This window comes from Scomber scombrus, chromosome 21 (genome assembly GCF_963691925.1).
Source record: "Scomber scombrus chromosome 21, fScoSco1.1, whole genome shotgun sequence".
NCBI lineage: Eukaryota > Metazoa > Chordata > Actinopteri > Scombriformes > Scombridae > Scomber > Scomber scombrus.
The window spans coordinates 9,062,379-9,089,901 of NC_084990.1; the positions used below are offsets into that span (position 1 = coordinate 9,062,379).

At 41.0% G+C, this 27,523-nt stretch overlaps 5 protein-coding genes across 5 annotated transcripts; 3 read left to right on the forward strand and 2 right to left on the reverse strand.

Moving 5' to 3' along the window:
- The first annotated feature begins 3,140 nt into the window (after window positions 1–3,140).
- zdhhc4 (zinc finger DHHC-type palmitoyltransferase 4) lies at window positions 3,141–5,860 on the forward strand. The gene is made up of 7 exons (XM_062443100.1): window positions 3,141–3,259; window positions 3,516–3,652; window positions 3,737–3,810; window positions 4,073–4,251; window positions 4,775–4,900; window positions 5,051–5,295; window positions 5,453–5,860. The coding sequence occupies exons 2-7, from the start codon at window positions 3,530–3,532 to the stop codon at window positions 5,750–5,752; spliced, it is 1,047 nt and encodes a 348-aa protein (XP_062299084.1). The 5' UTR covers window positions 3,141–3,259; window positions 3,516–3,529; the 3' UTR covers window positions 5,753–5,860.
- A 1,049-nt stretch (window positions 5,861–6,909) lies between these two features.
- On the forward strand, window positions 6,910–10,812 carry pgp (phosphoglycolate phosphatase). The gene is made up of 2 exons (XM_062443101.1): window positions 6,910–7,719; window positions 9,251–10,812. Exons 1-2 carry the CDS (start codon window positions 7,125–7,127, stop codon window positions 9,574–9,576), a joined length of 921 nt encoding a protein of 306 aa, XP_062299085.1. The 5' UTR covers window positions 6,910–7,124; the 3' UTR covers window positions 9,577–10,812.
- A 587-nt stretch (window positions 10,813–11,399) lies between these two features.
- bricd5 (BRICHOS domain containing 5) lies at window positions 11,400–15,068 on the forward strand. The gene is made up of 6 exons (XM_062443119.1): window positions 11,400–11,453; window positions 11,674–11,805; window positions 11,900–12,049; window positions 12,168–12,275; window positions 13,652–13,805; window positions 14,974–15,068. The coding sequence occupies exons 1-6, from the start codon at window positions 11,400–11,402 to the stop codon at window positions 15,066–15,068; spliced, it is 693 nt and encodes a 230-aa protein (XP_062299103.1).
- Window positions 15,069–15,559: 491 nt separating this feature from the next.
- On the reverse strand, window positions 15,560–18,750 carry mlst8 (MTOR associated protein, LST8 homolog (S. cerevisiae)). The gene is made up of 9 exons (XM_062442645.1): window positions 18,729–18,750; window positions 18,237–18,410; window positions 17,961–18,012; window positions 17,694–17,856; window positions 17,534–17,609; window positions 17,251–17,403; window positions 16,757–16,881; window positions 16,504–16,667; window positions 15,560–16,338 (listed from the first exon to the last, which is right to left on the reverse strand). Exons 2-9 carry the CDS (start codon window positions 18,363–18,365, stop codon window positions 16,220–16,222), a joined length of 981 nt encoding a protein of 326 aa, XP_062298629.1. The 5' UTR covers window positions 18,366–18,410; window positions 18,729–18,750; the 3' UTR covers window positions 15,560–16,219.
- A 968-nt stretch (window positions 18,751–19,718) lies between these two features.
- On the reverse strand, window positions 19,719–24,542 carry meiob (meiosis specific with OB-fold). The gene is made up of 13 exons (XM_062443188.1): window positions 24,486–24,542; window positions 24,344–24,401; window positions 24,007–24,138; window positions 23,655–23,727; window positions 23,319–23,514; window positions 22,079–22,179; window positions 21,806–21,858; window positions 21,523–21,618; window positions 21,210–21,302; window positions 20,696–20,840; window positions 20,408–20,594; window positions 19,916–20,002; window positions 19,719–19,832 (listed from the first exon to the last, which is right to left on the reverse strand). The coding sequence occupies exons 1-13, from the start codon at window positions 24,540–24,542 to the stop codon at window positions 19,719–19,721; spliced, it is 1,392 nt and encodes a 463-aa protein (XP_062299172.1).
- Window positions 24,543–27,523: the final 2,981 nt, after the last annotated feature.

Sequence of the window (27,523 nt, forward strand, 5' to 3'; positions counted from 1 at the left end):
CATGAAAAGCGAGTGCAGTGTCCCTGTGAGTGTGTCAAGGAGTTAGTCCTGCGTCTCATTCCTGATTCATCCTTGGGCCAGCCTGCTTGCACAGTGTTAATCAGAAAACTGGGACGCCTGCACCCGCGCACCTCGGTTCCTTAATAATTCTCTCTCCAAAAAGGGTATTGTGAGGCCTCATTTTTCTATAAATACACCAATGTGTCTTTTTCCTCCTCCTCCTCTCTTGGCTAGGTGGCTCTCCGAGGGACCGCTCCTGGCCCAGAATCACTCTGCGTCGATGCAAGAAAGCCTGATGAGTACTAATTGGAGCGTCTGCTTGCCTGGAATTCTGTGCGTCCATGTGTGTGTCTCCATGTGTGCGAGTACACCTAAATGTTCAGTCCATTGAGAAGGAGTAGGGGCAATTTAAGACTTCAGCCTGAAGGATTAGTAGGATTATGGGCTGCTCTCCTCCACCCCCTGTTATTAATGCTGGAGCAACACATGCTCCCCTCCCTTAATGGATATTTACACTCACTATAGTAAAAACATATTGTGAATGCTTTGGATTTAAGTCAGAATGTTTGACAAATCACTGCAGTGTCAAGATACCAGAGGCTGAGCTGAGTCATAGTAGGAGTGAAAACAGGCATTTGACTGATAGTACAGAACAGGTGCATTAGTAAGATTATATTAAAGACCCTCTGTTTAATGTGATTATATCATCCTTCAAAATCCTCAAGGCACTGGATTTTTATTTAGAGGCCACTGAAACAATTCTAGTGAAAACTAGTCTCATAATACAGGTCAATTGGAAATCTCTGCCTATCAAAGGGTTAGGGGGATTTCTAAATGCACGTTAGTTGCTTGAACGGCGCTGATAATGGCTGCTAACAAACCTATGCTTCTTACATTTTGTCAAGGACACGCCTTACTGGAATGACGCTTTCTCCCTGTTCTCCTCTATAGTTAATTGCATGTCACCACCCCAATATGAAGGGCCACCCACTTTGGATTGTTTCTGAAATGCAAGGTTGTTTTTTTTTAACCCTCCAATTGTTTCCACAGTTTTAACAACGAAACCTGGGAGATTGTCCTCAATCTCTATGAGTGAAGCATTTACATACTGACTTCTCTAAATGCTTCACTCATAGAGACTGTCTAAGTGAAGAGTTTAAGTAAAAACTGGTGGAGTCTGTGATGTTTTCCACCTATTCATTCATTATCTAGTGAGATCTGAGGGCTGGTAGCAGCATGCATTGGTGTCTGCCAACAGTGTCTTTTTGATACTACCACTGGGGGGCGCCAAGTTGGACATTTTTAAATCCTATAGTGACTTTAATGTTGTAGCTCAACAGCATTACAGATGGAGTGGAACAATTTGTTAATTATTCAATAATTTGAACCAAATATTAATTTAGATAATTCAAGCAAAAATGACAATCATTATCTGTGTTTGGGTCTTGGGCTACTGGTCTGATAAAAATCAATTTGAGTACATTGAGTATGTTCTAGGTCACTGTGATGAACAGTTTACTACATGCAATACAATACTATTTTCTGATATTTAAGACCAAAAAACTAAAATAAAATGGGCAGATAAATTGATAATGAAAGTGTTGCAGCCTTTATTATAGGCAGGTGATAGTCAGGAGTGAAAAGGTCAGGGCTGTAGTACAAGCACAATATTCTTGTGCCTTTCTTGTAGTGAAACATGAGTAAATGTATCAACAACAGTTCAAGACATCTGCTAGTCACAGCTCTGATGTGAGGATTTGCTGCTTTTCTTATGTCATTGTCAATGTTATATGTTGGAGATTTGGACTGCTGGTCAGGCATAATAAGCATAATTATCAATTAATTAAATTATTTTTTCTCAATTCATTTATCCTTTTCTATTAACAAGTTGCATTAAGTATTAAAATGAGAATTTATCTTAGCTGAAGAGAAAGTACCTGTAAGGAAGCCTTCAGGTGTGCCTACTGGAGTGTGAACCTTCATTCATGGCAAAGCACACAATAAGGAACAGCCAATCTAGTACCAACTGAATAATTCAACACAAATGGCTGCATGTCCACACACACTGTCCACTTACGTAACAGTAAAGATGGTTACTTGTGTGTGACAAGAAGACAGACAGAAAAATGACATTTCACAGGCAAATGAGTGATAAATCAAACAAGTCCTTTTGCTTAATTAGCACAGTTGTAACAATTACTTCAAATAATTGTTACTTCATATTTGAGCATGTTTACATTACACATTATATTAGATTTTCTCTTTATGATTACATAGAGTGAAAATGACTTAGAAATAGTTCTTGGCTCCAACATGTTTCTACAAATACACAATGTTTTACGACCAATAACCTCTGTAACACGAGAAACATTTAAAATGACCAAAACACCATCATAACCCACAAAGGATTCAGCACAACCACACACCTCGTACCTTTTTAAACAGCATCCATAGACGTGCCTGCAGAGCTCCTGAGTAACGCTTTCCTTTCCAACACTGTGAACTGTAACATGAGTGTCGTTTCAAGTCAGCAACCAGATCCAACAGGTGTCTTGTGATGCCTTTTTGCATTGCGTGGAGCAGTGGATGTCAGTGACAGAGGGAAAAAAAACAACTAAGTAACTCTGAGTTATTCAGTCATTTTATGTGGTGTAATTTTAGTTATAATTTGGAGGCAGGAAATGGCTATTTGCATGAAATAAACTGACCTGCTGAATCCTGGAGAAAGCCTAAACGCACCATAACTCCTTTTCATCCAGGAAGAAAGACAGACTTTAGCTTCTTAAACATGTAGGAGTCTGGAAAACTTAAGTCATGTTTAAGTAAAATGGGATGACCCTGTGGATGAATAAGAAAGTCAGAAGGAAATATATAAATAAAAACAAGATATTTCAAAATGGGTGGAAACATTAGTCTGATTTGCTCAGTAATGTATAGCTTTTTAAAACAGGAGTTCACTTACACATTATAAGTCAAATGAATATTATTTTGTCTACATACTTTTTGAAAGAGACCCTTTTCCTCTCATAAGTAAGCAGCAGTGTCTGCCTCGGAGGATAGGATTGACCCAACCCACCAACTGTTAGCTTTGAAGTTAGCCACGGCGATGCTAAGGAAGTAGCATTGTTTACAGTAAAATAGGCATGGACCTTAAGTGGAGCTGATAGCCACAGCTCTAGCAACCAAACCCCCCAAAACAACTATGCTGACATGAGACATAAAACACTAAAAGGCAGCTATGTGTGACCTCGACTAGGAGGTAAGAGGAGAAATGAAAGAGAAAGTAAATAGCTTTGAATGGGAGAGTCGGTGATGTTTGCTAACGTTGGGTGCTGACCTAGCGTGCTAACGTAAACTTGTTTATCGGGACTCGTTTTCAGTCACGTCTACGTTTTTTGAGGGGTACAGAAGTCTTCACGACGTCAAGACAAAATTATTGAAAAGTCGGCAATAACAAAACCAGAGCTTTTTGTTGAGTTTGCTCCTTAAACACCTGTTGTTTGGTCTCTGTGAAGCTCCCAGGTGAAACATGGAGTTCCTCACTCTGTTTGCTATCTACGTCGTGGTGGTGCTGACATGTATCGTCCTCGTCTGCAAATACTCCGGCCAGCAGAAAACCCCTTTTACTGTCATCTTCAACTTTCTAGTAAAGGTAAGACAAGTCAACTGCACTTATTCAAATTGACGCTTAGTGGCGCTGTTTCGCTAATTTCTCACAATACAATTTCCTTCACAGGTAGTTTCACCATTTACGCCCAAATGGCTCCAAAAGCTTTCACAATGGACCTTACACAGGCTGTTTCATCAGAGGTTTGTAGTAAGAGATCCCCTCCAAACAAGTATTAAGACACAATAATACTCTGTATTTGATATGGTATTTCCAGGGAAAGGGTATAATTATCATGTTAAAATCCTCAATATTACATTTCCTCCCTCTGTCTCATCTCCATCCTGTCCACATTTTAGAGTAGGGGGGGGGGGTTAAGTTTAATGCTCACAGAAATAAATCTATTTTCATCATTAGCCTCAGATAACGTGTCATGTATTTACCTCCAGTGTTTGTCATTTGCAGGAACAACATGTTCATCTATCTGCATATCCTGCTGGAAGGCGCCGTGTATGCAGAGTTCACGTATGAGGTGTTTGGCTTCTGCAGGGATATGGACACTACTCTGACCAGCTTGTCTGTGCCTTACATCCTGTTGGCCATAAAGTCTGTTTTCTTCTACCTCTGCATCAAGAGAGATCCAGGTGAAGTTTATATTAGCGGTGGCATACAGTATATGGTAGAACATGTTGCATGAGAAAGAAAGGGGAAATGCATCCTGGCACAGCTCAGTTTGAGATATAGGGAATACCAGATGCAGCTACTGTGCTCATTTCCCCTCCAAACTCTTATTTAAATTCAGTGTTTTTTTATATTATAGTGTACTTTTTATTTGCTGTTTGTGCTTGGAATTCTTCTTCTGTTTATATGCTTACTATTGTTGCATTGGCTGCACATTTCTAGATAAGTATCATGCAAGATTCATCCAATTTAGTCTTATACTGGTTATAAGCTGTAATTAATTTTGTGGGTTAGCAGAAAAGCAGTTGCATCAATTCCTCAAAAAATGTACTGTAGTTAATTTCAGATGGTGTTTTACAATAATGGGCAGAGAAAATGTGATCCTTTATTAAAATATCTGAAAATCTTACACCAATATGTGCTTTGTGTTATTACACAGCGCTGTATTTTTCCTTAACCCACTCTTCTCAACTCACCCTCTGGCAGGCACAGTGACAAAGAAGAAAGTCGCCGGCCAGCTGCAAATCTATCCATATGACAGGAGGCTGTTTCACCCGGGAGTCTCCTGTCCAACCTGCCAGCTCGCCAAACCAGCTCGCTCCAAACACTGCAGTAAGTGCTGCCATTGCTGCAGCTATTCTGTTCCCTCTTTGTTTCAACAGAAAATATTGATGTAGTTATACAATTTTTGTGCTCAAAGGTCAAAAGAAAAATCAATTTTCCTTGCAACTGTCCTCACTGCATCAACACTTTGTATTTCAGGGGTCTGCAACAGGTGTGTTCAGCGTTTTGATCACCACTGTGTTTGGGTGAACAACTGTATCGGTGCTCAGAACACACGTTACTTCCTGCTTTACCTCTTCAGTGTGTGTGCCATGGCAGGAGACATTGCCTTACTGACAGCAGACATGCTGTTTCATGCTGTACTGCGGTCAGGGCTTCTGAGGGCCAGTTATATAGATGAATATGGCCAGCAGCAAGCAGCAGGACCTCTGTTTGTTGTACAGGTGAGACTCAGGACCACCAACATATTTTACATGATTCTATACATTTTAAACAGCTGATGTGACTTTAATCAAGTAAAAGGCTCTAATTATTTTGAAGCCTATCTAATGTATGCTATAGATATCTCATATTAAAATGTTTTTCTCTCTTTCCCTCCAGCATCTGTTCCTCACCTTCCCCCGAATCATCTTCATGCTGGGTTTCCTGATATTTGTCTTCTTCCTGCTGGCGGGCTACGCCCTGTTCCACTCTTACCTGGCTCTTGTCAACCAGACCTCCAACGAGTGGTACAAAAGTCGAGGTTATGTTTGTCAGCACTGCCACCCAACCTCTACACCAGACAATCTCTGTAGCACAGTGCCAGATCACTCAAAAAGATACTACTACAGTAGGGGGCTACTCCGAAACCTGGGTGAGATTTTCTCCCCTCTGCAACCTGTTAGGAAAAAAGACAACTGAGAGAGACTACTGCCTTCTGTGTTTTTATGCTGCATTAACTCTACGTTACCCTCGTATTTACTGTACATGAGATCTATTGGTACCACTACAGGGAAAATAAAGTTTATGTCATTAGTTTCTTAATGAGCTCTGGTGGCTATCTCTCATTCATTGTCATGAGTTTGAATGGTCTGTTGATAAAAAAAAGGCTTTTTGTCAAATGTTCTAGCTGCAAGGTTAGGACATCTTATTCAGTACCTTTTTAATCTATGTATACTTCCAAGGCTGCAGCAAACACAATGACGTATAACAATATAATCCAATACATCATGGCATAAGCTTTTGATTATGTTGTACTTGAGGCACTACTGTCTTTCCTATTAGCTAAGTATTTTAAAAAATCTATTAGGTTTTGAAGACTTGCCTTTGAGAACGGGTCATAAGAAGTCTGTCTTAAAACAATAGTTAAGTGCCCAAATCAAATGAACATTGAAAAGGGTTTGTCTTGATGTTATCATTCCTCCTATTCTTACTGGCAATTAGAAGATCCCTTCAAAATGCTCTTACAATGGGGCCAAAATCCACTCGTGTCCTTAAGCGCCAAATTGTATTTAAAAGTTTCTAAATCTAACATGAAGCTTCAACTGTCCAGGCTAGTAAAATCTAATAGATATCTTACAATGTTAGTCTTTTTTTGTTACTATACTTATACTGCAGCTCAACAGGGAAACCCTGTCCAAGGAACAAAGAGGGAACTTTATTCTAAAAAGAATGTAAATGCAGCAGACATCCACTTGATATGCTGAACTCAGGCTGCTGAAGCCTTATCTTATTTAAGTTTTGGATACGCCTTTAAATGCATCTTGCAAAAAATGAATGCATATGTAGACACTGTGGATTTTGACTCCCATCACTTAAGCACATTTGAAGGGGATCTTTTATAGGCAGTATGAACAGAAGGAGTGATTATATGGGCAACTTTCAGAAAACTAGAAAATTGTATGACGCTCCCTGCAAGACCCCTGGGAGTTGTAATGTAATAGTGACAAATTAACCAAACAGATTCAACAGATAAGTACACGCTGTACGCAAGTGGGCTGGACTTATTTCTGTGTGGCTGTCCCTTTAAGCCGGTGCGGAAGTAACTGCTGAACTGATTGCAACACTTCACTGGAAGGTCAGGTTTTCTTCCCGTCCGCGATTCATTTCAACGCTGCTCTAAATTAAACTAAACCGGGCTTCACTTGAGCGTCTCTAGCTGTGGCACTGCCCCGCTGTATGACCGTCGTAACGCTAACCCTAACCCTAACGCTGGTGTTCGGCTCGGCAGGGAAAAGCAACGTGAAGTGACGGCGGCTGCGTGATAAGAGGTGCTTAGATTTGAACCGGGGAGATGTCTGGATCTAAATGTACACGGCTGAGCGGGCCGCTTGTGAAACAGCTGCTGGACTCTGTGGACAGCATCCTGTTTGACTGCGATGGGGTCATCTGGAGGGGGGATCAGGCCATCCCAGGAGCATCGCAAGTCATAAACCTGCTCAAGGAGAAAGGCAAGAAAGTGTTCTTCGTGACCAACAACAGCACCAAGACGAGGAAGATGTACGCCGATAAAATGACCACGTTGGGGTTCAACGTGAAGGAAGATGAGGTGTTCGGGACGGCGTACTGCTCCGCCGTGTACCTGAAGACGGTCTGCAAACTGGAGGGCAAAGTGTACCTGATCGGGGGCAACGCACTGAAGCAGGAGCTGGAGGCGGTGGGTATACAGCAGACAGGGGTGGGACCTGACCTCATCACCGGGAAGCAGATCGACTGGGCCAACGTGCCTCTGGACCCCGAGGTGAAGGCGGTGTTGGTCGGCTTTGATGAACATTTCAGTTACATGAAGCTGAACAGAGCCCTGCAGTATCTGACCCAGCCAGACTGCCTGTTTGTGGGCACCAACACGGACACCAGGCTGCCTCTGGAGGGAGGCAAGGCCGTCCCAGGTAAGTTAGGCAGAACTGGACACCACTGCAACCTGTAAAGCTGATTAACGATGGTGTCTAGATTGTAATCAAACCCAGACCCAGGAAAGATCTCGCGAGAGTTATCGTTTTAATCCCAGTTATTATCTTTCCCTCACCCTGACCAAATGCCCTTTCCCTGCATAAACCTAACCACACCTTAACTACAGCTTTGTCACATCATAAAACATCATTAAGTATTTTGTACAAGGCGAACATTGAAGACACAAGGCGTACACATCTCGCGAGAGTTTGGCACGTATAGGGTAACCGTTGAGACATGACTGATTAACACATTGCTGACCAGACTGAAGTGGAGCTTCTTCACACTCACCCAACTTTCAAGTTTAGTTTGGTGAAATTCAAAACCTCACTTTTGACTTTAGGGTAATGTTGCTGTGTCCGTACAAATATATAATGCACTTTAAAGACCATGGACGCAGGTTCTGGTCTTTAAAATATACTTAAATTAAGTAATGATTAGAATATTGTCACGCTTTAGTTGGCATACTTAGAATCCTACTAAGTCTACTTAATGAATAGCTGATGTCTTGAAAGTAAAGCATATTTTTAAAAGTTACATAATCACAATCATCATTATTGACTAAGTATGTTTCCACATAGAAAGGATTTGACTTTGGCTCTCAGTGTACTCACAATCAATCAATCTTTATTTGTATAGCGCCAAATCACAACAAAGTCATGTCAAGGCGCTTTACACATAGAGCAGGTTCTAAACTGTACTCTTCAGGTTTTAATTTTAAAGAGACCCAACATTCCCACATAAGCAAGCACTTAGCGACAGTGGCAAGAAAAAACTCCCTTTTAACAGGAAGAAACCTCAGGCAGAACCAGGCTCAAAGTGGGTGGCCATCTGCCTCGACCGGTTGGGGGAGAGAGGAGGAATAGGAGAGAGAAGCACATTGAAAATCAACATTGAAGCTAGTAGGTCCGGGACTGGAATCTGTCTTCCGGACGTCTACACACAATACAATAATCTTCAGAATGATATACAAGGAATGTCTATAAACAGGTGAAACCTTTTTCTGTGAACTGTAAAAAGGATAGAAATAGTGCAAAGTAGTGAAAAGTGCTGGAAGGAATATGGAATGCAAAAAAAAAGATATGTGCTAGTAGGCATGGAACATTTTCCAAAAAGTCTACAAGCTCCTATCATCTGAAACAACCAGTACATGGCAAATATTATCTCAAAACTAAAATGTCATTGTAATTTTCAGTGTAGAAACAAAATACAACTTAGCTTCATCCACAGATTATCAAGAATCATTGAGGCCTAGAGAGACTTGGTTTGATTTGACTGGTGCAGATATTTTGATCTTGAGAAAAAGGACACCTGACTAAAATTCACTAACGTCTAAGGATTTTCCATCTGCTTAGGAACTCTGATTTGATCTCAGTTTCATTTAAAACATCAAAACAGTCACAGGAAATTAGATAAAAGGGAATGGTGCTTATGATCACCTCATCTTATGACTCTCTCTCCTCCTCCTAGGTACGGGCTGCCTGCTGAAGGCGGTGGAGACAGCGGCCCAGCGCCAGGCCCACACGGTAGGCAAACCCAACAACTACATGTTCGACTGCGTGGCCTCCCAGTTCGGCATCGAACGTGAGCGTTGCCTGATGGTGGGAGATCGTCTCGACACGGACATCAAGCTGGGCTCCAACTGCGGCCTGAAGACCCTCCTGACCCTCACAGGGGTCAGCACCATGGCGGACGCTGACGCCCATCAGAAGAGCGGCTGTGTGGAGAAGCAGGGGATGGTGCCGGATTACTACGTGGAGAGCATCGCGGACCTCCTTCCAGCTCTGCAGGGATGAGACTGCTGGTCTGTCAGTGAAGCTACATTATAGCTTAGCTACTGTAAACCGGAGGAGTTTGGCTTGTCTGTCACATGCCAGGGTCCATTATCTTCTCAAAGGGAGGATAAAGATTGATACAAAGAAAGTCATGTCTATAACAAAGTCACACAAGCTGCTGTGTGACAGAGGAGACAAAGACACTATCCAGGTTTTAACATCACTGTTATCTTTTACTGAATTCTTATTATTAATATATTATAAAGAACTATTTTCAACAAAATGATTGGTTATTAAGTATGTAAGAACAATAATTTCCAGTATTGTTTAAGTACTGTATATGTTAAGTGTTACCAGATCTACATTTTTTTTGGTTAATGAGAGAAGTTAGTGTATGCTGTCTGTGATGCAATCTCCCCTTAAGCAATTAAACGTCAAACTCAAGGAGGGAAGTGAGCACACGCATGCACACACACACACACACACACACACACACACACACACACACACACAGACACACACACACACACACACACACACACACACACAGTCAACAGTTTGGTAACGTCTCTGTGTGTTGAAGTTAACACATCTGTTTCGAAATATATTGAATAAATAACAGACAGGGAATAGAGCTACGTTGCACTGAACTGATCTGACAAGTTTATCTTAAAACAAACGTCAGATGGAAGTTCTAAGGTTCCACATCTCACATGTGTATGTTTGACCAGGATTGGCTCCAAACTATAATAGTAGTGATGTCACAAATCATGCTCATAGGCCCAGCCCATATCATATTTTTAATAGGCTCTGAGAAATATTCCACTTTCAGCAGACATATATGAAAACGGCCTTGTAGTATTTCACTCTGCACAGTGAAGCTCAAACATCCAACTGAAGAACAAGAAGATAAAAATTTAAAAAAGGATCTTCTAATGGTCAGCATAAACTGGAGGAATGATTACAGCTAAGATAAGATATAATTATATATAAGATAAACCTGTTCATTGGGCACCTGACTGTTGTTTTAAGATGAATGATGAATGAATAATTTATCCTATAAGCTTTATGTGTTTTTCGTGGGATAGTGCAATGATATCCAGAATGACAAAATCATGTTTTAAAGTGAATCCAATCGTCCTTGTACCATCCACTTCTCCTGACTTGTTCTAAGGACTAGTAACCCTTCCTGTTCCGAGAAACACTGAAAGCGATGATCAAATTATAATAAAACATAAATGATCTTCACCAAATCAACCTCTGCTCTCTGTGGTTTTAAGTTTAAAGTGAACACAGCAACCTTCCTTCCAAGTCCTGTGTTTAAAGTCACCTTGGGCTATCATCAGCTGGATGCAGCAGCAGTCAGAGCTGCTTATCACCTCTCACCTGATGAGAGAGGCTTTCCAAGCTGCGCCTGCCTCACCCCCTTTGTCCATTGTTCGGGCTGGGATAGGCAGCCAATTGCTTGTGTGTGTGTGTGTGTGTGTGTGTGTGTGTGTGTGTGAGACCGAGTGAGTAGTGGGCCAAAGGAAAGATAGATAATGTAAGAGGGGTGGCTGTCATCTTAAGCAAAGGATACATCAAAGGAGAAGAAAATTGCAGGAAGACAAAACTTGAAAAATTGACTTTGGCAAGATTGAAGTGAGATTTGTGTGTCTGTTTTTGGGAGTGGAACAAGGAGACCAAAGGAGGAGGAGGAGGATGAGGAAGGGGGAGGTCTGTGGGGACAAAGAGAAGCTGGCCAGGTGTACTGGTGCTCAGTCAGTGCTGGTCATGACCACAGCTCCATGCCGATAGCTACGAGAAGGGAGCAGACCGAGTGAGGACCTGTCAAGGGACGCAGGATGGTGAGGTGTTGGAAACATTCGGAAAACCGTTTGGAGGAAGCACAGTGCACGGTAAGCGGGTGTCTTTAAGTAGATGATAGTAGGTTTGCATTTGAGCAGGAAAACGGGGTCAAAGCAGGAAGATGTTTGGTAAATGCAGCCACCTCAGAGACATTAGCTGTACCCTATAACAGCTTAAAGTACAGCTAATCAAAACTGATCACAAATTCAGGTGGTACTATTTCCCAACATCTATACTGACATGTCAAGTACTGTGTGGTATCTTCATCAGGATGGGGGCCCAGCCGCATCCCCCCGCTTCCCACACAAGGCCTTCTGGCTCAGCCTCTCAGCCTCTCTGCTCCTGGTCATCATTGCCCTCGGTCTGACGGGGCACTTCGGAGTGTCCCAACCCCCCACTCAGGTATGACACACCTGAACCCCTCAACCTCTCCATCGTCCCGCTGATTGATCTTCGATGGATTAGCAGATCTTCACCCTGATCACCGTTTCTTTAGTCTTTACAGATTGTTCGAATCACAGCTCCAGATCAGACCGGAGCCCTCATCAACCAGTCGGCAGTCGTGGATCGGCAGAACGACCTGGTGACCTTTTCTGTGACCTCCCCGGCAAACCAAACGTCCACTGTGCTCTTTGATATCAAACATGTATGTATGTAGATTTTATGCGTTTTATCTACGGTATAGTGTGTTTGGCTGTGTTCACTAACAAGCTTAAAATAAGGGGTGCAGGTGATGATGGGGTTCTTCTGTTGTGTCTTTACAGGGTTTGATATGCTACAAACCTGTTGACCAGGACAGCTGCTTCCTGCGAAACATGGAAACGTCCGACTATATGAACGTGCACTCCCTCCTGCGCGACCCAACACACGAGGTAACGGCCGGTGACATTTCCACACGTGAGAACTGAGCAGTGGCGTTAGATAATAGGGATCCCCATCGCTGCCTTGACGATCTATGAGAATACAAAGCCCCATGACATAACACTCCTGGGCAAATTGAGAAAGATTAAAGCCGGGGCTTGCCCTTTTAACTACTGCCAACTGTTTCATTAATCGTAGCCTCACTAATGTGTGAACTGGCATTTGCGATGGGTGGTTTCTGACTGTGACTCATAGCTTTAAAACCCGAAAGCAATGCGCCACTGAGCCAAGACCTGCTGGGTTTCATAGGTTTCACCCCGGGAGAAATGAAGCGCACAGGGCCTTAAAGAGCCTCATAGTCTGCCCCCTCTCGCCTACATGGCTGAATTCCTCAGCACATCTGATCCCTCCAGCCCCCTCTGCGCGCCCAGGATCCTCTTACAGGAGGCTACGGTAGCGAGACTGAGCCCTGGACCGGGGCACAATAGCCACTCTGTGTGAGAGCTTTTTAGCTTTTAAGATTCCTCTGTTGGATTAAAATACAACCTGATCCATTGGTTAGTCAGGGAGGGACCTGTGTGTATCTGCTTGGTCACAAGTGGATGACTGATATAGATGCTCTTACAGACACTTGAGGTTCCAAATTGAGCTGTGTGGCCCTCATATTTGATATTTTGTGTGGGACTATCTAATTTTAATTGTGCTCTGACAATACAAGCAGGTGAAGGGCCATAGTTGTGGTTAATTAGAGACCAGAGATGTGATGTGAGAGCCTAGAGGTGAGCTCACACAGAGTTCTGTTTCTCATCTTTTTACACAACACACCATTTCCACGCTATAAAAGCAGCAGTTTAGTTTTTGTGATCCCGTCTCGTGGTGTCACATGTCTCATAAAGCTCCTCAGTATTCAGCTTGCAGTCATTTAATCTATGATAGGTGGGATCGGCCCTTATAGATGGAGAGTAGATGGTGGTTTGTCCCTCTGTGCTGTAGCACAATGGTCTTTTACAGCAAAGGAAAACTGGTTGTTACATGACCCACTCATAACAGTACGTTAAGTGGTTCACTATCAGAGCCAATCAGAGGCGTAAGTGGCGTAATTACACACAGCCTTTGTGATGAATGAGAGCACAAATGTGCAACCTCATTGACCTCATCAATAAAGATATCGGGCTAATGGCAGTTTAGGTTTCACCTTAGCTGCAATCTTCTTCCTTTTCTTCTTCGTATCTCACCTGCTTTGACTTCAGTCTATTCATATTACCTCATCACTTGTCACTAGTTGAATATGATTTCTCACACTTATTAAATGACATTGCAGCTCAGCCGTTTCTGTTGTTTTCCACAGAGGACAACGCTTTTCATCTTGTTGTGATACTCTCCTCAGCAGAGTCAGTTCCAGCTGTATGGGAATGAGACGCAGAGGCAGACAGAGTTCGTGGGGGTTCTGGCAACCAGTCAGGTGGACGTAACCACCCTGGAGGAGCCTCTGCAGGCTCTGTGTCAGGACAGGAGCGTCCACTGGACCAGGAGGGCCGAGGGTGAGAACAACCATACCTGTATTAGAGTCAGGATTGCTTTGACATAAACATCATTATGCAGAAAGGTTGTTTACCTTTAACAAATGCCAAAAAAAGTCCAAAACCAACAATGAATGTATGGATTGAGCAAATATTGCCTATTCTATTCTGTTGATACATAAAGCTACATCATTGTCCAAAAACTATTAAAAACATCAATGAGCCACACTGTTGCAGTGGGTGACATGGCCGTTTGGTGCCACAAGTTAATCCCACATATACTATCACTAGAGAACCAAATGTTAATCCACAGCTGGAAATATTACCCAAGAACTATTAACTCCTGTTTGAGTAATGTTTTCTGACATTGCCCAGCTTTTTTTGTGTGATGATAAACTATATATTTGAATAGTTTTGAAAGTGCCACAGAAATTGGGGGAGTCAAAATATATTGAGAGATGGACTAACACATAGATATATAGAGTTATATAGAGAACCAAAAAAAACCCAGAATGACACATAAGAGGATTCATAGTATAGATAATAATAGGATAATGCACACCTTGGATCTTGGTGTCGTGGCACTTGAGATAAAATTACCTTGTTAAATTAAAGATGCTTGCAGGGTCACATTTAACGCAAGAATACTGAGAATAATTTGAAAGCTCCCACAGAGACTGTACTAAAGGGACTTTTTAAAATTAGTCATCTGGCAGCTCCATAACGAAGCGACGCATCAGGCTGAAACCTAACCCTAATCTGTGACGTACACTGACCTTTCCTCAGTTTTCCTCAGCCGCAGTAGATGACAGACTGAAAAGACCTTACGCACTACTCATTCAACAGTGTGAGCTGCTGGCTACCTACCTTTTTTAGACCATCATTTGTATGCTTAAACTGCATTGCAGGAAAAGCATTAGTATTAATACCAGGAAAAACTAAAATATTATCTACTCGTTTATTATTCGTGTATCAAAGTTGTTTCATGTGGAATAGATTCATTTCTTCTCCAGTTATTCAGTGAGAAATTTGGGTAATTGTAAAACTAGGGCATAATATTCTGAGTTTACGGTGGCATGTTTGTTTTGTACCTTCATAGTCGAGTGTGACGGCTTGTTGTTCACTAAATCTGGATCTTATGTATTTTGTCATGTTTTTTTTGAGTCACAGCGGTTTCTGTGTTTCTCAGGCCCAGGGAAACAGAGGCTGGTCTACTTCTGCATCGACATCTGCTTTCCCAGCAACATCTGCGTGTCTGTGTGTTTCTACTACCTGCCAGAGTGACTGTATATTCTCTTCCTCACCTCCCAGCAAAAGATCAGGGAAACAAAGTTGTCTTTTTAGCTCCCTCTACCTGAAAAAAAAAAACTAAAAAAGAACAAAAGCCAGCTTTGACTGTTTCCTTTGTGCCATACAGCTGCCAGTAAACCAGTGAAGCAGCCAACCCCTCCAGTACATTTCCATCCTTCTGAGAGAGAGAGAAGAGATAGGAGAAGACAGGCTGTCACGGTTATTGCCAAAGCCCCGTCGTCACTCTCTTCCTGTCTTATACCCTCTCTGGTGGCACACTTCACAGATCACAGAAGAAAGATCCCGCTTTTTTTGTATGTGCCTCTACTTGTATTTCCTGTAACCTACTGCTGCAGTATGATTATATGTAACTGTTCCTTTTGCAATGTGATTGTTTGGCTCTGTCCAATAAAAGACTGTTGGTACATCTTTTTTCTTCATTAAACTAAAATAAAAGAGAGCGACAAAACAAGGACTTGTTTCAATCACGTCTTTACTGTGGAATCATTTTCTGTACATTGTTTAAGTAGAACACACCTTACAACTTCACTTTGAATATAAAATATTAAATGAATTATACATATCACACACCAGATATCAGTCGGTTCATTGGCAAATACCTTTATCAGGCTTATGTGAATAAAATGGTCCATTTCATACAGTAAATATGATTTACTTTTAGCTTGAAATGTATCTCTTCTTGTGCACAGAGTGAAGAAGTTCAACACCTAAGAGTCACTTATAAATACTACCACTTATTTAAAGCCTATTTCTATGTTGGTTGTACAGAAATCTATACCTCTGCTTCATTGTGGATGGATTTTTTCCTGTATGACTGCCTTAAATTGGTGTAACAAAGTAGATTTTTGCTTAACATTTTGGCCATGAAGTTAAGCCGAGTACTTACAGGCATGTGGCGGGAAACAGCCACATGCCTGGCATCTTGGTACACAACAGAGATTCACCGTACTGTTCAAGCAAATGCCTCAACTTTCTCAAGATGATAGTTTCTAGGAAACTGTTAAACTATTCCCATTGATGCACACAGATGTGTGCCATCTGGGAATTGAGTCCATTGCTTTTCTGTCCTTATCCCAACTCTGCGCAGACTGTTACCTCCCATCTCTTCTGCTCTTTCCTCCTCTTCAGCCCAGCACACTGTCATTGAAGGCCAGACACACCACAGCCTTCTGGTGGCCGCTGTACTCCCTCTTGATCTCCCCGGTCTCCACACACCACAGACGAGCCAGGTTGTCTGAAGAGGCTGTGGATAAAAATGAGAGCAGCAGCCTTTAATCACCTTAAGAAAATACACAATGAGGTTATCAAACCTTTACCTGCTTCTTTCTAAAAATTACCATTAAGGATCTCACTACACAATAGCAATACGATAACAGGCCTGAGCATGCTGTGTTAATCATGCACTAACCTGTGACAATATACTGGGAGTCTCCAGAGAAGGCACAGTCCCACATCCAGCCTCTAGACGTCTCCCCAGGATTGTTGCTCTTGATGCTCAGCTCCGTCATCAGGGAGAAATTGGACGTCCTCCAGATCTTACAGGTCTGATCTGCTGAGCAGGTGGCCAACAGACTGGGAGATGAAGGCAAACACAAAAAAGTCAATATCGTCGTCACCAACGTCAGAGCAGGTAAACCAAGGTTTCAGAGGAAGGCACTCACGTGGAATCAGGGCTAAACTTGCAGCGGAGGGAGTAGCGTTTGTGTGCGGGGATCTTGGTTTTAGGAATGAGCTGAGTCACTTCATCCCCAATGCCTGCAGCAAGGTTCCACACGTAGCAGTTTCCCTGTTAGGAGGACAGAAGGACCAAAGGACACTGTTTTAATCAGGCAGTAACTACAATATTTCCTTTAAACAAGCATGCAATTGATGAGATTCAACTGCAGATGCCATTAATGAATCAAGTTTACACAGCATATTGAAAGAAATTATATAAATGGTATTTCATTTGATTGTCTCTGGTTTGCTTTCACTTAATGTTGGCCTGCTCTGCTTTCTAAAGAACATCTAATTGCTTATTTCAATAAAAATGCTGCAATTTGAAGTTTCCTGTAATTGTGTTACATTATATTTTTACATATGTAGTATTCTGGGAAGATAACAGGGCCACTGCAACTGTACGAAATATATTTTTGAAGACTGTTCTGGCACTGACCGAGCTGTTGACTGCTGCCATGTAACTGGCATCAGGGTCAATATGAACTGAGTTGATGGAGACTTCCGGCTCAGGAATCAGCTGTTCATTGTGGTCGGTCTTCAGATCCCAGACATGAATCACGCCACTCTGGTCTCCGACTATCAGTTCTGCCTGAAAACATATAACACTGCACGTTTACTGACATTTTACAGCTATAACCAACATAAGCAGCCAACAGTGAGGCTGTTTCTTTAAATATTTAAGTAATGTATGTTTGTAATGTAATGTATGTAGGTCTCACTTGGTTGGGATGCAGGCACACACAGTTAATTGGAGCGTTGACCTGGAAGATCCTCTGACACTGTAGATTTCTTGACCTGTGAGAAACAGCATGGATCAACTTTGCTCTATTAAACACAAAATAACTAAACTTAAAAGATTGTTAGCTTTCTGTCCTGTACCTGAGATCCCAGATGCGAGCCATGCAATCCTCTCCTCCTGTGTACATCCAACGTCCATCTTCATGGAAGCCCACAGATGTGATGTTCTTGCTAACGCCGTCATAGTTGATCACTGGGTTGGGGTTGTTGGAGTTCAGATCGTACATGCGGATGTGCTGATAGCCTGGAAAGCAGAGTGGAGACTTACTGTGATATTACGCAGTTATGCAGCTTTGTAAATAACATGACAATGGCCTATATATGAGGAAGAAGGAGGGAAACGCCTACCTGCAGCTGCAATCATACTCCTGTCAGGTGTCACCTCAAGTGAATTCACTTGCTGGAGGAAAATGTTAAGAAAGTGAAAGTCTCAGCAGCATATGGCAGCACCTATGTTTATTTAATTGGGATTTTTGATTCTACATCAACATAAAACTTGGCTTTAACACAAGTATCCACTGAGATATTTTTCTGTGTTTGTATTGAAAAAAAACTACTATCACATATTATTTGATTAAGATATAAATTCACAGTTGGGTGTTTATTAGGCCAACTAAAGGATACAGAGTCCTGGTGCTGGACTGTCCTGGTGCAGATCCCGCTGTGGGCCTGCCAGAAGCGGACAGTGTGGTCGTACCCCGCCGTGGCCAGGATGACCGGGTCGCTGCCCACCGTCCCCTGGTTCACATTCATGCTTGACTGCTGGCTGTCACTGCTCGGGCTAAGGCATGTATGCCACTGCGTAGAAAAGTACGAGACGGTCAGCTGCTATAGTTTTCTAGTCATATGTCATTAAATGTAGTTAAATGTCAACTTAAAACAGAAACATTGATAGTTTTATTGTCATGATGTGGAAAATAAAAGGCACTTAAGTCAACTTGTAGCAGCTAGCGCTAGCAAAGCAGCCTAGCTCTATTAAATAACTGCGAAATTCAGTTTATGTTTAATGCTTCTTGACAAGCTAACACATCGTGACTGCTACGACATTTCGCTATGTTGTAGTATTTATGACAATTTTAACTAGCAAACAGAGAAAATATAACAAGTTTTGATTACCTTCAGCTGTTGGTATTGACAAGTCGGCACGTCCCCGTAATAAGTCCCCAAGCAACATACCACGTTACGTCAAAGGTTCCGCTTTGTTCTGCCACCTACTGACTTTCTTTATAATAGCAAGAAAGACAAAATCTCGTCCATAAAATACAATGAAGTTTAACATTTTTGCCGAGACCGCCAGAAAGGCGATTTAACTCTACAGTAATTATTGAAGTATGTGGCTGCTGTAAATTACATTATGTTCATGTTATTGGAAAAAGTACCATATCCTCTCCCTCTCTATATATTGGTTAGTCAAGTGTATCTACTTGGTGGGAAATACCAAATGCATCTATAATATTCACATGAATAGTCTTGCATCTTTACTATGGAATCATTTGTGTGGAACTACTGGAACATGTGATGTGGGACCATGGAGGTAAACTGAGAGGACGTTTTGTTCCTCTCTCCATTTCTAGTCATCTGTCTCATACAAGTCTTCAGTAGTCAAATTCTGACAGACTGTTAAGTATGAAGATTAGATGCATTGTGTGTCTCACTGCATTAATTCCACATATAAGTTCTGTATTAATAAATGAATGGTTTAATTGTTAATGACCTGTTAATTGTTTTATTTCAAATGACGTTTTCAATCTGAATACTTAACAAGTCACTTTATGATATAATAGACCACTTTTTATGATAAACAAACCTTTATTATTGATAAGTTAGTTTATTCATAAATCAAATGGATAACTTATATAATTTAACAGTTTACAAACTCAATTAAGCGAACAGTACATTTGAATAAATAATTAAATAAATAATTTTAATAAATAAATACTGTGGAAGTATTACCACAAACATAAAACCTGTATGTGTAAATGAATTCTGTACTTGTTAACATCTCTATCAGAGCATCTGATCAAAAACAGCTGCTGTCAGGTGAACAAGGAAACTGTAACTGCCACAGATCATCTTTCCTGTTCAGTCTGTGTCCGTGTGTGCTGATCAGAGCCGCTGCAGCAGGGCAGACATATGCTGTTTCACCTCGCCGGGGTCTGCCAGCGAGCAGGCCAGGACCACCCCTCTGACCCCAGTCTTCACCTTAGTGGATGGGAGGATCTAAAACATCATGTCACATATTTGTTACTACATATGTGATTTGTCTTTAGAAGTAACCCACAAGCTAGAGAAGGAATATCTACCTTCATGTATATTTTGCATCTCTCCAAAAGAAATTTCCACTTCATTGCAGTCCGCTCGGCATCTGTTAAACTGGCAAACTCCTCTGTCTGCAACACAGGAAATGGAAATGATGTTTATCTCAGCCAAAGCACAGATAAATCTTTGAATGTATTGAAATTTCAGCTACTACTTTACTTGAATCAGAACTGTACATTATTACATCTATATCCTCAATCATTCATTTTTTAAACGTTTCATCCTTCTCTGCTATTTTTTTGTTTCTGTGAGCAGCAAACAGCAAATGTTTCCTGATTTTTCACACACACATATAATTTGAATTGTGCCCAAAACAGTTGATCTGAAAACATGAGGAGAATTCAGCAGTGAGTGTTCTGGCATATTACGTTCAACGTGTACTGGTATGTGTCTCCCTGCTCTTATGTCCTTTAATATCTGCACATACAGTACGAGCTACTAATTTTAGAATCAGCCTTATTTAAAGTAATACTAACAGTGCAGCCAAGTGTCTTCTCAGCCTCTGGGCCTCTCAGGGTGCAGGCATGCAGGGTGCCTGTGTGGTCTGTGATGTCCACCAGCAGGTCAAAGCCTGTGGTAGCTGAAAAGGTTTGATCCCTCGCCGGACACAGTTGGTTGGTGCAGCTCAGCATGTCATCACTCACCTGGAACTTACACCTGGAACTGAGACACACCGTTATATTAGCTTTAATATGTGAGAAAAATGTATTTATTGCAGCAAGAGTTTGGTAATGGATCCATCCCATCTGCTTGTGTGACCTTACCACCGTGTCCTGATGACTTTTGAAACAGCAGAGTCGAGGTCGAGCTTGGAGATGAAGCTGTATGTGATGCCAAAGAAAGCCTCAGGATTCTCCTGGGACTTCTGCTTCAGCTGACTCACGGTGTACACATCAGTGATGGAATCCACTGCAGAAACAACAACACATATCCATGTCTGCGGCCTTATTACTCGTCAACAACAGACAAGTTCTGCTTGTCATCTGGGAAATATAAATGACGTGCTTCAAAGCAGAGCAACCTTTACCATATCACATAACTGTTTATAAATGTAGTGTGATAGGATTTCACACTTTCCTACTTATAATCTTCATAAGGAACCTAGATTAAGGATTTCAAATACACAGAGCACAATCTACATGATAATGACCCGAGAGAAGGAAATGAGAGAAATATGAGCTGAGGCCCATAATAAACATTTTACCTCAAGATACAGCAACACTTTCACTATTTCTAATACTAACAGTATCAGTATCAGAAGTCTGTATTTTAACCTACCAGGAATATCCTCATCCTTCTCATCTTGATCCAGTGCTCCAGACTCAGACACCTCTTTAGCATAACTGAACAGCAGGCTGGCCTCCCTGGTGTCTGACAGTAAAGTATGATTGACTCAGACAGCAACAATGAGAATGTCTCACTGAAAATATTCCACTTGCACAGCAGGAGGATATTTTTCTTATAACACCATAAACCGCGGCTGGTTGATTGAATTCCCACAATACTGTTGAAGTTCTGCTTTTGATTAATTGCACAATAGGTCTTTAAATCAGATCCTGTGTTTTTGTAAACGTTGCTGTGATTTTCTTACCGGGATTGACGGTGATAACGGTTTTCGAGTTAACACTTGCGGTCATGCCGTTGCGAAAGCTGTCAAAACTAATCTTTGCGTCCGCTATGAAGAGTACTTGGAGTAAAGAATAGAAGTTAAAACAACAGTAAGTTATCTTAAACATAAACACAAAGTTACATCTCAAATATCCACTTCCATGTCTCGCTTTAGTGCAGTATGTTAATAGGACATGACAGGCAGGAATAACAGTTAAATAAAGACTCATTTTGTGGCTGAGAATGAGCAGCAGCTGTTAACCTACCCGTCTCCTTCGGTATCAAAGTCTGCACCAGCTGAATGGCTTCTCTGTCCCAGCTGTGAGTGAAACAGAGGTCAGTGGAGACCATAGTGAAAATCAAACGCACATGGAGTTCAGTGGGTTAATCTAAAGCTTGATGTCACCAAAGTAAATCTGCGGTGACGTAAAGATACACGGCGGTGAACCAAAGGGCCGATGAGATGGAACACGTCAAAAAAGCCACCGAGGTAATAAATCTTTATTCATTTTCCAAATTAATGAACAACCGTGACGCACCAGACGAGGGGGAAGGATGAGACGGAGTCATCAAAGAGCTTCAGTTCCAGCCTCTGCCCTTTACGTCCGTCTGAAGTGGTGAACTGCTTCAGCTCTCCAATCTGTAAACGTAAACAGAATCATCTGAAGTTCCTATCACAATATCTCCCTTCACTGAAAAAAAAGAAAAAAAAGCAGTGACATTATGTGCACGATCTGGCCTCTTTCTGAACTCTGAGTCCATTATGGAGAGTCGGTATGTTCTAGGCAAACAACAAGCATGCTACCACATAACCACACAGACTGAATAGACACAACACAGTCTAGTAGGCAATTTATAAGATATGAATTAAATAGAGACATTTTGTCATGTTTGACTGTCAAACTTTGTTTTTAACCAAATAAATATTTGCTGAGCATCGATGGTCATTGTCAAAAAACGTCCTGCTTCGTGCTTATCAGGCCCCCCAGCACAGCCTCGATGACTTTTCAAGACTTTTCTATGACTGACTTGTTACAGCAGAGCACTCTGTAACAACCTTTCGCTCCTTGTTAATGTTGTTTTTCAGCGTAGCAAACTAACTGCCTACTTTCCACTATTTTTTTGGACTTACTATGGAGAAAAATATCTGAGAAACCACCATCTAATGCAACAAGTGTGTGAAAAAACTGGAAAATAAACTCTGGTATAACATTACAGAAGAAACCATTTGTGACATTTTAGAGTAGCATTAATTGACCCTTATGTAAAGCAGAAATGTAAGTAAGTAGACTTGTTGTCAGCAGATTATGACATTTAAAACCTCTTTTACCATTTTTGTACAACGAACTATGACATTTACATTTCCTCCACTGGAAAAACACACTGCTGTCACTATTATCATCTCTCCACTGTAACCAACATAATGTAGACACATTGGAAATGTGAGTACATTCAAGAAGTTATAAAACTCTAAACAGTTTTTCAGTTCAATTCTAATTGGAATTTGGCCATGAAGTAAAAATTGGACAATTTACAATTTTGTAACATACAATTTTATACAATTTTTTTAAATGCCATGGAAATTCATGCAATAATTGATGAGATATTTCAGTTGGGACCAAAGTGGTGGACCAATCAACCTGCCAACATTGCCATTCCTGGAGCCATGCCTCCTAAAATGCACTGCATAACGTTAACTGACTGATATAAATGTTTAAGTGTATCCAAAGGTGCATTAACACTTCAATCCTAAAAAACTGCAGCCTTACGTTGCCCTACCGATTTCACTGCCGCCAGTATATTTATCACTGTGCCGTTCAGCTTCTGCCCGTTGGCCACTATGTCTCCCAGTGAGTAGAAATCTCCTGAGTCCTTCACAGGCAGGTGGATAAGAGGCAGCATCCTGTCAATGGTGTCCATGTCAGCGCACAGCAACACCTGGGAATGGGCCTCCGTCACCAGCAGCCTGTAGAGACTGAGACAGCAGATACAGACCTATGAACCACCTTCAAGACATGACACACTATTATATCATATTTTAAAGAGCATTACATTGAGTTAACCTTACTTCTCACTAGCTGTCTAAAAGCACAGCAGTGTAAGCATGACTCTTACCTTGGTGTTGCAGGACAAAATCTGTCCCCTTTCTCTGGGTCTTTGTTGGAAATTAAAGGATTTTCAATGGTGACTGGGAAAAAAAACAACTATTTACACATTTAACTGCTTACATCTTCATTTTTTTTAATAGTCATCACTAAATTTCATTTTCTCAGTCTTACTTTAAATCAAGAATTTGCAAACATTTCACTTCAATTTTGATTGCATTTACTTTTCAATGACTTTTAAGGCTGGGCATGCCAAAAGTTTCATTTTGTAGTATTTTGATGAATCTAGGCACTATATTAATCATATATTGAAAGCTCTTCTGTGACATTTGATTCATTTTGCTTGAGAAACATCTCCTCACCGCAGTCTCCTATACTGAAGCTGCTGGAGAGCCCGTTGATGTAACAGTCATTTCCCCAGGCTGTCACATTGATGAAGAAGTCAGGTGAGTCCTTAATGGTGAAGCCAAAAGTGAATCTGTCTACACCGATATCTGAAATTCACACATGTGGGTTCAGTTAGTGCTGCAGATAAACAGAAAACTGAGAAACAGAAGAAGAGAAAGAGAATCAGGGATGGTATATTCTTTCACCAGAAGAGGGAGCTGGAGTACAACACACTGAGATTCAGTGTTGATAGATGTGTGTTTAAACGTAGCTGTTCAGGTGCACTAATGTTAAAGGGATATTGATACCAACTTTTTCTGTCAGGAAAGCTTCTGACATCAGTTTTTCCTATGATGATGCCGACCACCATCTGAAAAGCAAGTATGCAGACTTTTATAAAACGAATTTAGGCAGTACTAATTATTAGTAATTAGCTAAAAATCATTTTACTCACTGTATGGGAGAAGTTGGGATGCAGCTCAGAGATGGAAACATAGCTGTGAGAGGCCATTTCTGTCCAGCTGTTATCACATTTATAGACTCTTTATATTGTGGAGACACATAAAACACAGGTGGAACATTTGGGGTTTAATTTCGAGTGGATAAAACGTTTTAAAGCTAACAACTTCGCTAATAAAATACTGCCACTTTAGGTTTACGCTAATGCCCTAACTGATAACATTGAGTAGGTATTTCCGGTTAATTATATAGTATTTCACATTTATGGCTACAGAAGGGTCGAGAAACAGATTATTCTAGCTTTATTTACAACATATATTCAATATTTTTATTTGTTCGTTTACCTGTTTCCGTTTTCTTCACAATTTATTCCGATTTTCGCGGCAAACTACTGAATTCACATGTTGCCTTCACTTGGCGTCGGAAATGGCACACTTCGATGTGCATCCTGTAATAGACTGTAAGGAAAATAAACCCACATAAATGTACCAATTAAAATGTTGGACCAGGAAAAGCCCCATGTAAAATAACACGTGAAAACATCGAGTAAATGTCATTAGTTAAAGTTTAAAGTAAATTGTATGAATGCTGAGTAAATTAATGTTGATGTAAAAAATGTAACAGTACAGACACAGCCAGTTGTTAATAGAGTCAGGGCCATCTCTAGCTTGGGGGCTCTATGTTTTAACATGAATAAGACCAAAAGCTACTCTACACATTTAAAAAAAAAAAAAAAAAAAAAAAACCTTATTTAATTTAGGTAACTTAGCTGCATTGTTAAAATGTCAAAAATCAAAACAAACATGGAATTTACAAATATGGTATCAATACGAAACTATTTTAGCCATTGTGAGCGTATATGTGTGTTTTAGATCAACACATGAGGACATTTGGGTACCAAAAGTGTCAATTTATATTCAAGGAGAAAACCCCCCACAAACTAGCAGTCAGGGGCCCTATACACTAGCATTGGCCTTGGTTAGGCCAATGCTAATTAGGTTCATGCCCTAACATTTGAAAACCAAAAGGGGATAGCTTATGCATTACACATTGCTCCAAGCCTGCAAGAATGTCTGCGAGAACACATACTGATGGTAATTATGGTTCCTTTTTTGATATAGTGTCAGGAATGAGTTCATGCTGCCCAAATCCTACAGATATGGGCAAGTAATGCACATGTTAAAGTAATTTGCAACACTGTTCTTGTTGTACAGTAAAATAGAATCCACCAAAAATGAGTGGATTGGGGAACAGCTATATGGGAAAAGGTCTGTGTATAATTTTCTCCTCCATTAAAAAAAACCAACATATCCTGAGAAATTAATAAAAACCCATAGGCTTATTTATTTAGACAAAATCATTAGAATGTGACCTTTCTGTAAATTCAAACTTTCACTTCATTGATTCCTTGTTTTGGAGATTTTACAACCTTTAGTTATAATCTTTAGGACAAAACACCTTCCATATACAAGGCTGTATGAAAAGACACCTATGTCTAGTCCACTGATGTCTTGGTAGACTTTACGTGATGTTGCTGACAGTGAAATGTACAATTTCAACACATATTCAGCACAGTAAACCTCCATACAGCTGAGCAAACACATAGTACAATGACACTGAACAATACCATGGCTATCATTGATGGACCCATTGGCTAGAAGCTGTCAAATACACACACATTCACACTCACACACACACATATACTGTATTGGTACACTATATGAGTCATTTCTTTACAAGTCTCTGCTGTAAAAGGTATCCCTGATATTGCCTTGATAATCCATCCCAGTCATCAGTCACAGCATGGGATTTGCTCTCAGACAGCTATGCCGAGATAAATTTGACAGTTTCCTGGTTTGTTTTGATAGCACAAAGCTATATCCGACATGCGATACTGTCTTATACACCTAAGCAGGAAGGTGCAACACTAACACTAAACCCATCCAACCCTACAGAGCCTTGTTCCTCGTCTGTGATGACTAATCCTCGCGGTTGGGTGTTTTGATCGGATAACTCATCCCTCTGACTAATGTTGATTTTTTTAGGCAGCAATATTTCTGTTAATGTGAAATGCTCCTAATTTCTGACAGAAACAGTGCAGTATGGCAGCCGTAACAGCATTTTACTCACCACACATCCACAACACAATAACACAAAGTCAACATATTATTTCTCAGCAGACAGCCTGATGTGTAATGTTGCATCAATGTATTGACTGACTTTGTATAATGTTGTATAATGTGAAACAGGAGTGATTGAATACATTGAACATTTACTTATGCAGAGGAATCGATTTGCTATTTGCACCAGTGGCAAGCTATTCAAATGAAACAAAATTTCAAATTCTAATTTCATTAGGTTTTTCTGACTACAGTTTGTGAGTCCATTAATCACAGCAGCACTGTAAAGCATCATCAGATAAATCAAGTCAAGCATACTTTTGGTTCAATGATTTATTCATAATGAATTCACGGCTTCTGTTAATCTGTCATCAATCATACTCAGCTCTTCTATCTGCATATTGTTTCTTTGGAGTGATTTTAGTTTTTCTGTGAAGTCTTGTTTGTCAGCTCTGATTGAATGATTCAGAACCAAACAGCAAGTGCCTGTAGGGTTGCAAACACATTCACTGTAGGAATGTGTTGGGACTGGGATGCTGCTCTGGCACAGGTCGGCTCCCACGAGGGCCTGCAGCCATCCTGCCGCTCCCCGACTATTCATCCATCATTTCGCTGTGTGCACGAGTGACTGTGTTTATGTGTGTGACATACATGTAAATGCATACAGTAGGGTTATGTGTTGTGTGTGTGTGTCACTACAAAGGAGTTATGATGCACTATAACATGCACGGGATGTACCTGTACGTGCAGAAGATCCATAGAAAATCAAGCAACATAAGAGCAAACTATATACCTTCAGGCAGCTATATTGGCGCACCTTAACACTTTGGCATAACTGATTATATTTATAAATGTGCCACTTGTCCATCTCAGCTGAACTGAACAAACATGATTCATTTCTATGCTGGTTTTC